The sequence below is a fragment of the Rhinoraja longicauda genome, chromosome 17, assembly GCF_053455715.1.
Source record: "Rhinoraja longicauda isolate Sanriku21f chromosome 17, sRhiLon1.1, whole genome shotgun sequence".
In the NCBI taxonomy this organism is placed as follows: domain Eukaryota; kingdom Metazoa; phylum Chordata; class Chondrichthyes; order Rajiformes; family Arhynchobatidae; genus Rhinoraja; species Rhinoraja longicauda.
Window position 1 is genome coordinate 918,814 of NC_135969.1, and position 12,852 is coordinate 931,665.

General features: G+C 44.5%; 1 protein-coding gene across 1 annotated transcript in view; it reads left to right on the forward strand.

Moving 5' to 3' along the window:
• LOC144601679 (constitutive coactivator of PPAR-gamma-like protein 1 homolog) overlaps window positions 1-12,852 on the forward strand; it is a 162,133-nt gene that overhangs the window by 135,949 nt on the left and 13,332 nt on the right. Inside the window, exons 14-15 of the mRNA XM_078413918.1 lie at window positions 1,016-1,196; window positions 3,723-3,861. Of these exons, the coding sequence (XP_078270044.1) occupies window positions 1,016-1,196; window positions 3,723-3,861 (320 nt within the window). The remainder of the gene's footprint in view (window positions 1-1,015; window positions 1,197-3,722; window positions 3,862-12,852) is intronic.

A 12,852-nucleotide genomic window follows, 5' to 3' on the forward strand; every position in this document is an offset into this window, starting at 1 on the left:
GCTGCGTGACCCACTGAGTTACTCCAGCACCTATGCCCTTTTTTGTTAAAAGGAGAGGTTGGACAAACCTAGAGATGAGGGGGAGCCTGATAGATGTGTATGCAATTTATGACAGGCATAAATAGTGCAGACAGTTAAAAAAGGTGAGAGGAGCAAAGTTTAAAAAAGGTGTACGGGCAAGTTTTATACACCGAGAGTGGTGGGTGCCTGGAACTCACTGCTAGGGGGTGGTGGGGGCCGATTCAATCGTGGCAATTAAAAAGGCTTTTTCATAGGCACATGGATATGCAGAGGATGGGGGGGTGGGGAATGATCATCACTTCAGGCATAGTGTAAATTGGCACCATGTTCACATGGACGTTGTGGGCTTATTCCTGCACTGATCGGCCTGTTCCTGCCCTCTACGCATCCAGATTCAGGGACAGTTTCTTCCCAACTGTTATCAGGCAACTGAATCATCCTACCACAACCAGAGAGCAGTGCTGAACTACTACCTACCTCTTTGGTGAGCCTCGGATTGTCTTTGATTGGACTTTGCTGGGTTTGCCTTGCATTACATGTCATTGCCTTATCATGTATCTATGCACAGTAAATGGCTCGATTGTTCTGCTCACCGGTTAGCACGCAACAAAAGCTTTTAACTGTACCTTGGTGCACGGGACAATAAACTAAACTGAACGGAACCATTCTACGTTCTGAACTCACAGATGTCAAAAAACCTGAATTGGAAGAAAAAACACTCATCAGGTCAGGCAAAGCAGGGAGAGAAATGCAGGATTAACATTTGAGTTCAGTGTTCAGAAGACCATCAAGTTGAAACATTCTGGTTCCCACAGCCTAACACGAATTTCTAGCATTTTATGTTTACAAATCAAAATATTGGAGACTATTTAAAAATAATAATAAAGAGCCCTTTTGTTGTCCATACTCGTGTATATGCTACCGTGCACCTTTGATTTATTGAATATTATTCAGGCATTCTAGAATAATAAGAATATTTTATGATTGATTCTAGGCTGATCAAGCTACAAAACTTGAAAAGATGCGTCAGAGTATTCTAGAAGGCTTAAACCTTTCCAGGCAAAGTCATCCTATTGCTTATCCTCCAGCACCCATGCATTTTTACCAAGCTGCAGTTTATCCACGGCCTCTTGGACCAATCCTGTCACATCATAATAGAGGACGAGGTGTGGGAGGTAAGTAGCATTGTTGTTTTGTCCATGCTGAATATTGGAGTTACAGCAAAATGAGTTCACCCACCAAGGTGCCACATCTACACTATTCCCACCTGCCTGCGTATGGCCCATATCCCTCTAAATCTTTCATATTGATGGACCTGTTCAAATGTCTTTTAAATGTATCTGCCTAGTCTGAGCTTGTTTACCAAGATGTCGGTATTTGCAACCATATCAGGCAACACCTTGCAACAAACACGTAAATCTTTGGAGTTACCTGAAGCCAATCTTGGCAGATAGACCCGTTTCTGTTTTCTAACCTATATCAGGTGATGACCATTGGTTTTCTGATTTTATTAATGCAATCTAGTATTTTAAATGAACAAAAATCCAAATCAGTCTGAGCATCAGGTCATGCTTGAATGTCACCTTCACGCAACTACATGGCCACATGTTTGCTTCCACAAGTGATGGCATAATGTTTTGTCAAGAATATTGCTCAACTTCTCTTCTGCATCCTTAGCACACTGATATTACTGATTTCTATTTGATAGAAATGAAAAGGTGCTAAATAATATATTGAATTACTATGTTGAACGGTTGAGTTTAATTTTTAATCCAGTCTAGTTTTATATGACCATAAATGTAAATGTCTTGTTATGATATTATTTTGTATAGGCTTAATTCAGTTCAAAATGTTAGTTTGCAGTGTAGAACTGATTTTAATTGATTAGGAATATTATTTGTGCCACTGGAATGAGTGATGAAAGAGTTAAAAGAAGTTAGAACATATACAGTAAATGGTAGGGGGCCAAAGATTGTTGATGAAAAGAGGGACCGTGGGTTCAAATCCATAGTTTCCTGAAAGCAGCAACACTGATAGATAGATAGATTAAAAGATTCAGCATGGAAACAAGCCCTTCAGCTTGCCGAGTCCATGCCAACCATCGATGGTTCTGGGTTTGACCACTTTTCACATCCATTCCCTAGACACTATTCCCTATACTCTATTCCCTATTCCCCATTCCTTATACTCTATACCCAATTTACAAAGGCGAATTGCCTTCCAGACCTGCACATCTTTGAGATGTGGGAGGAAACTGCAGCACTTGGAGGGAGAGCCTGCAATTCCGCGCAGACAGCACCCAAGGTCAAGGTCGAACCTGGGTCTCTGATGCTGTGAAGCAGCAGATCTAATGTGCCACCCTCATAGGCTAATGATGAAGGCATGTGGAAAGCTTGCCTTTATAAATTGGGTATAGAGTATACAAATAGGGGCAATTCAAAATAATGGTTAGACCATACTTAAGTGTTCTGTGCAGTTCTGGCTATCACACTGTAGGCAATATATGGTGAATACAGTGGAGGATTTCCTGGATTGGTGGACCTTATTTCTGGGGAGTGTTTGCATTGGCTGGATTTACTGTATCTGGAGCGAAGGAGGCTGAGGGATAACTAGATAGCAGTATATACGATAGTGAGAGGCATCGATAGGGTAGATAGTCAGAATCTTTTTTCCCCATGGTAGGGCATGAAAAAACAAGAAAGCATAAGTTTACAGTGAGAGGTAAGAGATTTGAGGGGAAAGGTGCATGCACATAGAGTGATTCATATCTGGAACGCACTCCCCAAGAAAGTGATGGAATCAAATACATTCGCTATGTTTAACATTTAGCCATGCACTTTAAAAGACATTTGGTCAGGTACATGCAAAGGGTAGGTTTAGAAAGCTATTGGGCCAAACTCAGGCAGGTGGGACTAGTGTAGAGGGGGATAGACACTAAATGCTGGAGTAACTCAGCGGGACAGGCAGCATCTCTGGAGAGAAGGAACGGGTGATGTTTTGGGTCGAGACCCTTTAGAGTAGCTGGGGCATGTTGGCCGGCGTGTTGGACTGAAGGGCCTGTTTCTAAGATGTACGACTCAATGACACTTAAATATGGAGCTAATGCAGGCCGATGTGATTAATGTGGATGGGCCAAATGGTCGGCCCGGATATGGTCATTGTCTCTCTGTTGTTGCACCCATCAATCTTTAGAAAGCACAAGAATCACGCAGTAGTTTATTCTTAATAAGGCTTCAGCTTTTCAAGTTTTTTTTCCAAAAAACGACCATGTCGCTGCTTTTTGGGGACAATCAAAGCTGGAAGAATGACTGGTTTTAAATCAGTTTTGAGAAATTAGAAGCCATTTAAATTACTGTTTCCAGATGGTAAATGATCTGGTTAGTGATAATCCATCTTCATTATAGGCAATGAAATTGAGAAGGCCAAGTCTATTGGTAACAGTGCCAACTGTGTCAGTATAAGGTTCCGCAGCAGTGTGAAAGGATACTTAAGATGTAGTAATTTATGCAATTTTTGAATTTATACTTGCAGAGCATGGCCATTAATTTTCTATATTTTGACCTCCAGGCATTTTCTTTTCACTTTGGTAATTCTTTGACCAGTTTATCAAAGGTTTGTCGATACAGTTTTATATTTTCCATCCTCATTTTGATCTACTAAAGTATACTATGCACGTTAATCACCCCCATTTCCATTTGCAGGTGTCCAGCCAATGCCCTCTCAAGGGGGAAAGCTGGAGATTGCCGGGACCGTTGTGGGCCAGTGGGCTGGCAGCAGGCGTGGCCGCGGCAGAACGGCCTTCCCTCTTCAAGTTGTTTCTGTGGGGGGCCCAGCCAGAGGGTATGTTGACCACGAGAGATGTAACAGAGTCCACTCAATAGTCCTGCACAGTTTAAATTCATGACTCAAAGCATTTAACTGAATCAAAGTAAAAGCAAACAAAACATCGTGGATTTCACTGCACAATGAGGTTGAACTTGCTCTATTTCTAAGAAACTGGGCAGAGTTCAAGTAATGGATGTAGACCAAGGATCAGTGCAGCATTGGAGCACGCTCTATGGGCCATGATTACAGTCGAGAAGGTGCTCAACGTCCTCACGCTTATGAAGGTAGATAAATCTCCCGGGCCTGATCGGATATATCTGAGCTCTGGGAAGCTAGAGAAGAAATTGCAGGTGTCCTGGCTAGAGATATATGAATCATCGACAGACACGGGTGGGATGCCACAAGACTGGAGGGTGGCCTGGGAACCATAGACCAGTGAGCCTAACATCTGTAGTAGGCAAGTTATTGCAGAGGATTCTGAGTGATAAAATATATACGCATTTGGATTGGCAGGCTGATTAGGGATAGTCAGCATGGTTTTGTATGTGGGAGATCATGGAGTTTTGTGACAAAGTGGCTAAAAAGGAAGATTAGGGCAAAGCCATAGGTTTTGTCTATATGGACCAGCAAAGCCTTTGACAAGGCTGCTCTGGAAGGTTAGGTTGCTGGGAATCCAGGGAGAGCTAGCAGGCTGGATAGAAAACTGGTTTCAGGGAAGGAACCAGAGGGTGATAGTGGAAGGTTGTTTGTTGGACTGGAGGCCTGTGACTAGTTTTGTGTCTCAAGAATCTGTGCTGGCCCCATTGCCATTTGTGTTTTTTATACCAACGATTTGGATGAGAACATAGAAGGCATGATTAGTAAGTGTCCAGATTACACTAAAGTGCGAGGTATTGTAGATAGCGAAGATAGTTATCAAAAATTACACCAGAATCTTCATCAGTTGGGCAGTGGGCTGAGGAATGGTCACTGAAGATTAATGCAAATAAGTACGAGGTGTTGCATTTTGGGAAGTCAAACCAGGACAGGAAATGCACTGAAGGGCTTTGGGGAGTGTTGTAGAGTAGAGGGATCTAGGGGTGCAGGAACATAGTTCCTTGAAAGTGGCATCACATGTATTTAGGGTGATCAAGAAGGTACATTGGCCATCATCAGTCAAAGAATTGAGTGTAGTGGTTAGGATGATATGTTAAAGTTGTACAAGATGCTGGTGAAGCTGCATTTGGAGTATTGTGTTCTGGTTTGGTCATCCTGCTATTGGAAGGGTTATTAAGCTGGAAAGAGTGCAGTGAGGATTTGCGACAATTTGGTAAGGACTGGAGGGGCTGGTTATAGGGAGAGGTTGGGCAGGCTCGGAGTATTTTCCTTGGAGTGAAGGAGGTTGAGAGGTGATCTAATAGAGGTGTATAGATAGGGTGAGGAGAATAGATAGGGTGAATGCACAATCTTTTAGTCAGAGTAGGGGAATCAAGAACCGGAGGACATAAGTTTATTGTGAGATGGGAAATATTTAATAGGAATCTAAGGGGCATCTTTTTCACAGAGGGTGGGTATATGGAACGAGGTGCCAGAGGAGGTAGTTGATGCAGGCATTATAACAACATTTTATAATTTTGACAGATACATGGATAGGAAAGGTTTAGAGGGATATGGGCCGAACACAGGCACATGGGACTAAATGGAGCATCGTGGTCAGCATGGGCAGTCAGGCCAAAAGGCCCGTTTCTGTACTGTATGATTATATGACTAGTGTCCATACTGAACATGACCTCAAGCTTATCTAAACTCCTTTGCCTGTATGTAATGTATTCCCTGTATTTTAATGAGCCTGTCTAAAACCTTCTTAAATGCCACTCTTTCATCTACTCCACCATCACTCCAAGCAATGAGTTCGAAGCACCTACCAAGGGCAGGAGGAGAGGAGTGTATGTAGAAGTTACCTAAAATGAGAGAATTCAATGTTTGTAAGCCAAATATGTGGTGTTGTTTCTCCAATTTGCATGTGGCCTCACTCTGGCAATGGAGGAGGCACAAGACAGTATGGGAATGGGAAGGGGAGTTAAAATGGTTAGCTAACAGGAGATCCAATAGGCCTTGGCAGATGTGTGTGTGTTCAGCAAAAAGGTCGCCCAGTGTATGTTTGGTCTCACCGATGCACAGGAGCCCACATGGGGAACAATGGATGCAGCAGATGAGGTTAATGGAGGTACATGTGAACCTATGTCACACCTGGAAGGACTGTCGGGATCCCTGGATAGAGTCGATGGGGGAGGTACAGGTGATCCATCCCCTGCGGTTGCAGGGCAAAGTACCTGGGGAGGGGGTGGTTTGGGTGGAGAGGGTTGGGTGAACCAAGGAATTGCAGAGGGAGCGTTGTCTGCAGAAGGCGGAGAGGGGTGGGGATGGGAAGATGTGATTGGTGATGAGATCACTTTGAAGGTGACGGTGATGTTGGAAGATGATATGTTGGATGCGGCGGCTGGTGGTGTGAAAGATGAGGACCCGGAGAACTCTGTCCTTTTTGCGTTTGGCGGGAGGGAAAGGGAAAGCAGAACTGCGGGGCACAGAATAGTGCAAAGGTAAAAATAATGTCTCCAAGTCTGTGTAGTTTGGAGCTTATTTGGTGGTTGTGGTGTTTAATAGCCTGATGGTTGTTGGGAAGAAGCTGCTCCAAAACCTGGATGTTACAGTTTTGGGGCTCCTGTACCTTGGTGCTGATGGCAGGAGTAAAATGAGAGTGTGGCCAGGGTCACTGATGATGCTGGCTGCCCTTTTGAGGCAGCAACTCCTGTAGATCCCTTCGATGGTGGGAGAACAGTACCCTTGATGGACTGGGCAGTGTTCACCACTTTTTGCAATCTTCTTTGTTCCCGGACGTTCAAGTTGCCGAACCAAGTCATGATGCAACCAGTCAATATTCCCTCTACAGTACATCTATGAAAGTTCAAGAGAGTATTTATCGCCAGACCCAATCTCTCCAATCTTCTAACGAAGCTGAGATGTTTATGGGCCTCCTTTATTATTGCATCAATGTGCAAATCTTCGTTAAGGCTCATGCAATCATCTTCTTTACCTCTCTTAATAATCTGGGATAAATCCCATCTGGTCCTGAGGATTTATCCACCGTCATTCAAAAGAGAGTTAGATAGAGCTCTTAGGGCTAGCGGAATCAAGGGTATGGGGAGAAGGCAGGAATGGGGTACTGATTGTGGATGATCTGCCATGATCACATTGAATGGCGGTGCTGGTTCGAAGGGCCGAATGGCCTCCTCCTGCACCTATTGTCTATGTATCTATGCTCTTCACGATTCCCAATACCTCCTCCTCCTTAATCTTAAATTGCCCTTGCATATTAGTATTCTCCACACTGATCTCACTGTCCTCCATGTCCTTCTCCTCAGTGAAAACAGATGCAAAGTTCATGTTCTGTATCTCACCTACCTCCCCAGGCTCCAAGCACAAATTCCCTTTTTGATCCTTGAGCGATCCTACCTTTTCCCTGGTTACATTCTTATTTTTAATATAGGTATAAAAACCTTTTGGACTTTGTTTAATCAGACTCACCAAAGCCATTTTGTGAACTCTTTTGGCACTTGGTATGAAAATTGATCTCACTAACTTCAAGAAACCCCTGCATTCCATCTCTCTCCATCCCTCCCCCACCCACGTCACACCAGCAATTTATTATCACCTCACTACACCTATTTCCTTTATCGCTGTGGCTTTTTTGCATATCTTTCATTCATTTGTTCAATATCTCTCAACATCATCGTCTATATCTTTAGTTTCCCTTTCCCATGACTTTCAGTCTGAAGAAGGGTCTCGACCCAAAACGTCACCCATTCCTTCTCTCCGCAGATGCTGCCTGTCCCGCTGAGTTACTCCAGCATTTTGTGTCTATTGTATGATTTATTTAGATTGACAGGAAAGTCTAGGTGCACATGGTGGTGATGTCGTCAGGGCTCTGTGAGGGGAGCTGGCGATCTCAGGCTTGTCCCGGCAGCTCAGTTCTGGACTTGTCCCGGCAGCCCAGTACTGGTCTCAAAGGAGGAGGTTCGGCGATCTCAGGCTTCTCCGTGTAGTTCACCATTGTCTTGAGAGGAGGTGCTGGCAGTCTTAGGCCTGGCCTGACTGCTCAGCTTTGGGCTAGAAGTGGAGGCACTGGCAGTCTCAGGCTTATCTTGCTGGCTCAGTCTTTGTGTGTGGGCATAGTCCCTCATTATCTGTGGCAGGTAAGTGGCACCTGGTGATCTCAGGCTTGCCCCGGCCACTCAGTCTTGGCCTCAGCGGTGTTGTCTGTCTGGGCTTTTTTCGGCAGCTTAGTCGTGCACACGGTGGTGCTGGTGGTTTTGGGTTTCTCCCAGTAGCTCAGTCTTCTCTCCCTAACCCACCCCCTCCTCTACCCCTCCCTCTCATCTCCGTTTGGTTGCCTCAGTGATAGGGACCAGGCCGGCATGCAAGGTGGGGGGCACTGCCATATGACGTACATTAAAAGTATTTCATACAATACAATATATCTTTATTGTCATTGTACAGGGGTACAACGAGATAGGGAATGCGCCTCCCATACGATGCAATACACTAATTAGCTAGTCAGTATTAATTTAAACAACCCAATGAAACAAATTGTAACAGTTTTACAACAGAATAAAGTGCAAGTAGATCTGTGCCGGTTCATTGTGCGATGTGACCATCCGGCTCAGCAGGACCGGTTCATAGCAGCTATGGCCCTGGGGATGAAGCTGTTCCGGAGTGGTGTTGGACATTTGGGTCCTACTCAGTCAATTCTTACTATACAAGTATACAGTCAAGCCATACACAAGTGGTACGAAGAGACAATACAAGTATACAGTCAAGCCATACACAAGTGGTACGAAGAGACAAATACCAGAGTGCAGAATATAGTGCAACAACAATATAAATCTACAGTTACAGCGGAAAAGTGCACATGGTCTGCAATGACATAGGTTGGAAGATCAGGACTGCACTCTATCTTACGGCAGGACTGTTCTGCTAGTAGTGGGCCAAATTCATTATTGACTCTTGTGGTATGAGCTTTCAAGCTTTTGTATCTTCTGCCTGACATTAGAGTGGAGAAGAGGGAATGACCAGGGTGAAAAATGATTGACCGGGTTGCTTATGTTGGCTGCCTTCCCAAAGCAGCATGAAGCAATAGATGGAGTCGATAGTGGGACAACTGGTCTGTGTGATGAACTTGGCCGCACCTACAATCTCTGCAACTTTTTGCGGGCTTGGACAGAACTGTTGCCAAACTAAATTGTGATGCATCCCAATAGTATGAATAGTATCAATTGAATGCACAGCATAATTTTCCCGGAGAAGGGGAAGCAACAACCGGAGGACAAGGGTTTGAGGTCCCTGCGGCAAAATGTAACAGGAGTCGGTGGGGCACGTTTTGCGCACAGAGAGTGGTGGGTATATGGAACGAGCTGCCAGAGGAGGTAGTTGAGGCAACATCTAAAAAACATTTTGACAGATACACTGGTAGGAAAGGGTTAGGATGATATGGACTAAACATAGACAGGTGGGACTGGCGTAGATGGAGCATCTTAGTGAGCAGGGCACGTTGGACCAAGGGCCTGCTTCCATATCATAGTGTCATACAGTGTGGAATCATGCTCTTCGGCCCAACTCGCCCATGCCGACTAACATGCCTCACCTACGCTAGTGCATCTGTAAAGGTTGGTAAGAATCATTGGCGACATGTCGAACTTCCTTAGACTTCTCAGGAAATAGAGGTGTTGGTGTGCTTTCTTGGCTGTAGCTCCAAGACAAATTATTGGAGATACTATATATCAAGTGCTTAGGAACTTGAAGCTCTTGATCATTTCCATTTAAGCACCAATGATGCTAATTGTACTCCAGCTCATTTCCTGAGGCCAAGGATTAGCTCGTTCATCTGATGACATTGGAGCCGAGGTTGTTGTCGTCGTGACACCAAGTTACAAAGCTCTCTATCTTCTTCCATTACTCCCTTGTCATTGTTGGCAATCTGGCCCACTAGACTGGTGTCATCTGCAAACTTGCAAATGAAGTTGGAGCAGAATTTGACTGCAGTGAGGGCCTAGAACGTATAGTTAGGGACTGAGAATGCACCAGTGATGAGAATTATTGTGAAAGATCTTTTGTCACGTATCCTCATTGATTGTGGTCGATAGGTCAGGAAGTCAAGGATCCGGTGACAGTGGGGGGTGCTGATGTTTGGAAATGAGGTAGGTTGGGATTATGGTGTTGAAGGGGGAGCTATAGTTTATTGACTTGAATGTCCTTGTTATACCTCGGTGTTCCAATGATGAGTGTGGGGCCAGGGAAATGTGCCTTGGAGCTGTTGTGACAGTAGGCAATCCCAATGGATTACGGCAGACTGGGAAGCTGCTCCATGATGCACCTCTCAGTAATCTGCCTTCCTGTTCTTGCCACCACAGTGGATAACCTGTGAGGTTATCCACTTTGATGGCAAGAACAGGAAGGCAGATTATTATCTGAATGGTGTCAAGTTAGGAAAAGGGGAAGTACAAAGAGATCTGGGTGTCCTTGTTCATCAGTCACTGAAAGTAAGCATGCAGGTACAGCAGGCAGTGAAGAAAGCTAATGGCATGTTGGCCTTCATAACAAGAGGAGTTGAGTATAGGAGCAAAGGGGTCCTTCTGCAGTTGTACAGGGCTCTAGTGAGACCACACCTGGAGAACTGTGTGCAGTTTTGGTCTCTAAATTTAAGGAAGGACATTCTTGCTATTGAGGGCGTGCAGCGTAGGTTTACTAGGTTAATTCCCGGGATGGCGGGACTGTCATATGTCGAACGAATGGAGCGACTGGGCTTGTATACACTGGAATTTAGAAGGATGAGAGGGGTTCTTATTGAAACATATAAGATTATTAAGGGATTGGACACGTTAGAGTCAAAACATGTTCCCGATGTTGGGGGAGCCCAGAACCAGGGGTCACAATTTTAGAATAAGGGGTAGGCTATTTAGAACAGAGATGAGGAAAAACTTTTTCACCCAGAGAGTTGTGAATCTGTGGAATGCTCTGCCTCAGAAGGCAGTGGAGCCCAATTCCCTGGATGCTTTCAAGCGAGAGTTAGATAGAGCTCTTAAAGATAGCGGAGTCAAGGGATATGGGGAGAAGGCAGGAACGGGGTACTGATTGTGGATGATCAGCCATGATTACAGTGAATGGCGGTGATGGCGCGAGGGGCCGAATGGCCTACTCCAAGATTAGGTACGTGGGTAGATTCATCTGCAGTCCTTCTGAGCTGCACCTGGCCATAACCTCACTGGAGCTATGGTCATGGAGGTTCCTGCCAGTAACACGGCGTGTTATTTTCCATGTTGTTGACTGATGTTGCATTGGCACAATGAATTCAAGTTTTGTACTGTCATTAAAGATTTTTATAACACTGTTTTGAAGAGCAGGATTGGTATCCTGGTATCCAGTAGTTACTTGTAGATCTTCATTGCTAGAAGATTATTAGGTCATTTTTTACTTTGCTGTTAATAGGAATCTGCTGCATGCAAATGACACTACATACATCGTAACAATAGTGACTTTCCAAAATGTACTGGAATGTTCTGAAAGTTATACAAAAGGTACCATATACCAAGGTACCAAGTTTTTCTGGCTGCTGTCTTAACTTGGAAAGAAATATGTTTGTATTTTACAATGTCGTTAGGTAATGTGGCTGTCTTGATGAAATGGCCAATTGTCTTTGTAACAGTGCTTGGGAAGACGAGGTGAAGCTAAATAATTTGCATGATTGGCGAGGTTTGTGTGATTGTGGTGGTGCACTGCAAGATATCGCTGGTTACTAATGTTTAGGATATGGCATCTGGATTAACCTTCCCCAGTTGTGCAGTGCCATTAAACTGCTGTCCACATGACAATATCCTTCACGTTAACTGGCATGGCTAGCTGCTTCCACTGCATTTTGACGGTCAGGTAGAATCACCTGGCCCACTGTCCAATTGTGAATCCACCCATAATTAGTTGCTCTCCTTGATGCTGGATGAACTCGCTGAATCCCCGACTTCATTTGGCAGTCAGACATTTGTCAAGTATTAGCATGGCAGGATGTGGGGTTGTTGAGGAAGACCATGAATTGGCGATGTGTGTTTTGATATAATACTCATTCCTTTCAGATGATTGACTTTTTAACCCTTGGTGACATGACTTTGCTTACACGGGTTGTATGAGGGAATGGGTTCTTGTCAATCGCCGAGAGACCCCATTCCTTGCTGCAGTGGCATTTCTTCAGTAATCGTTTCACTCAAGGCCCCAGGTGCATTGTGTCTGCCTTTCAAAGCACGGTCCAAAAGATTAAGCTTTAACCAATATGCCGATCTCTTTGCTGGTGAGAGGCTGGTTGGGAGGTGAACTGTGCATGGGGTTCGGCAAATCTACAAACCTCTTGGGGAAAAAGTGGTTTGTACTGACAGTTACATCCATGACCAGCAGATTCAGCCATGCCTCTCTTTTGCCATTTCCTTCAGTGCAGAGTTGTGGAAGGGAGTAGCCTGTTTTCTTTGTTCCATTAGTTGTCTGGCAAGTCGTAACCATCGCAATAGCTTTGGGCACCTATTGTAGCCACAATAATTGCAAGCTGGCTTGAAATGGTACAACAAAGGTAGACACAAAATGCTGGAGTAACTCAGCGGGTCAGACAGCATCTCGGGAGGGAAGGAATGGGCCGATACTCTTCTTCAGACTGATGTCAGGGGAGGTGGCGGGGCAAAGTCCCAAAACGTCACCCATTTCTTCTCTCCCGAGATGCTGCCTGATCAGTTGTGGTGCAAGCCAGTTTGAGAGGAACCTGTTATTATTTCCTTTGTTGCAGTTCCTGTGCAATTGTTCAGCTGTATAGTGCTAGATACTTGATACAATTATTTAACTTAACAAGCAGTGTGAAACATATACTGTCTGCATTGTAATCAAGAATTGCAAATTTATTCTGCATTGAGATCTTTGCATCCAAAGCTATTCAAGTGC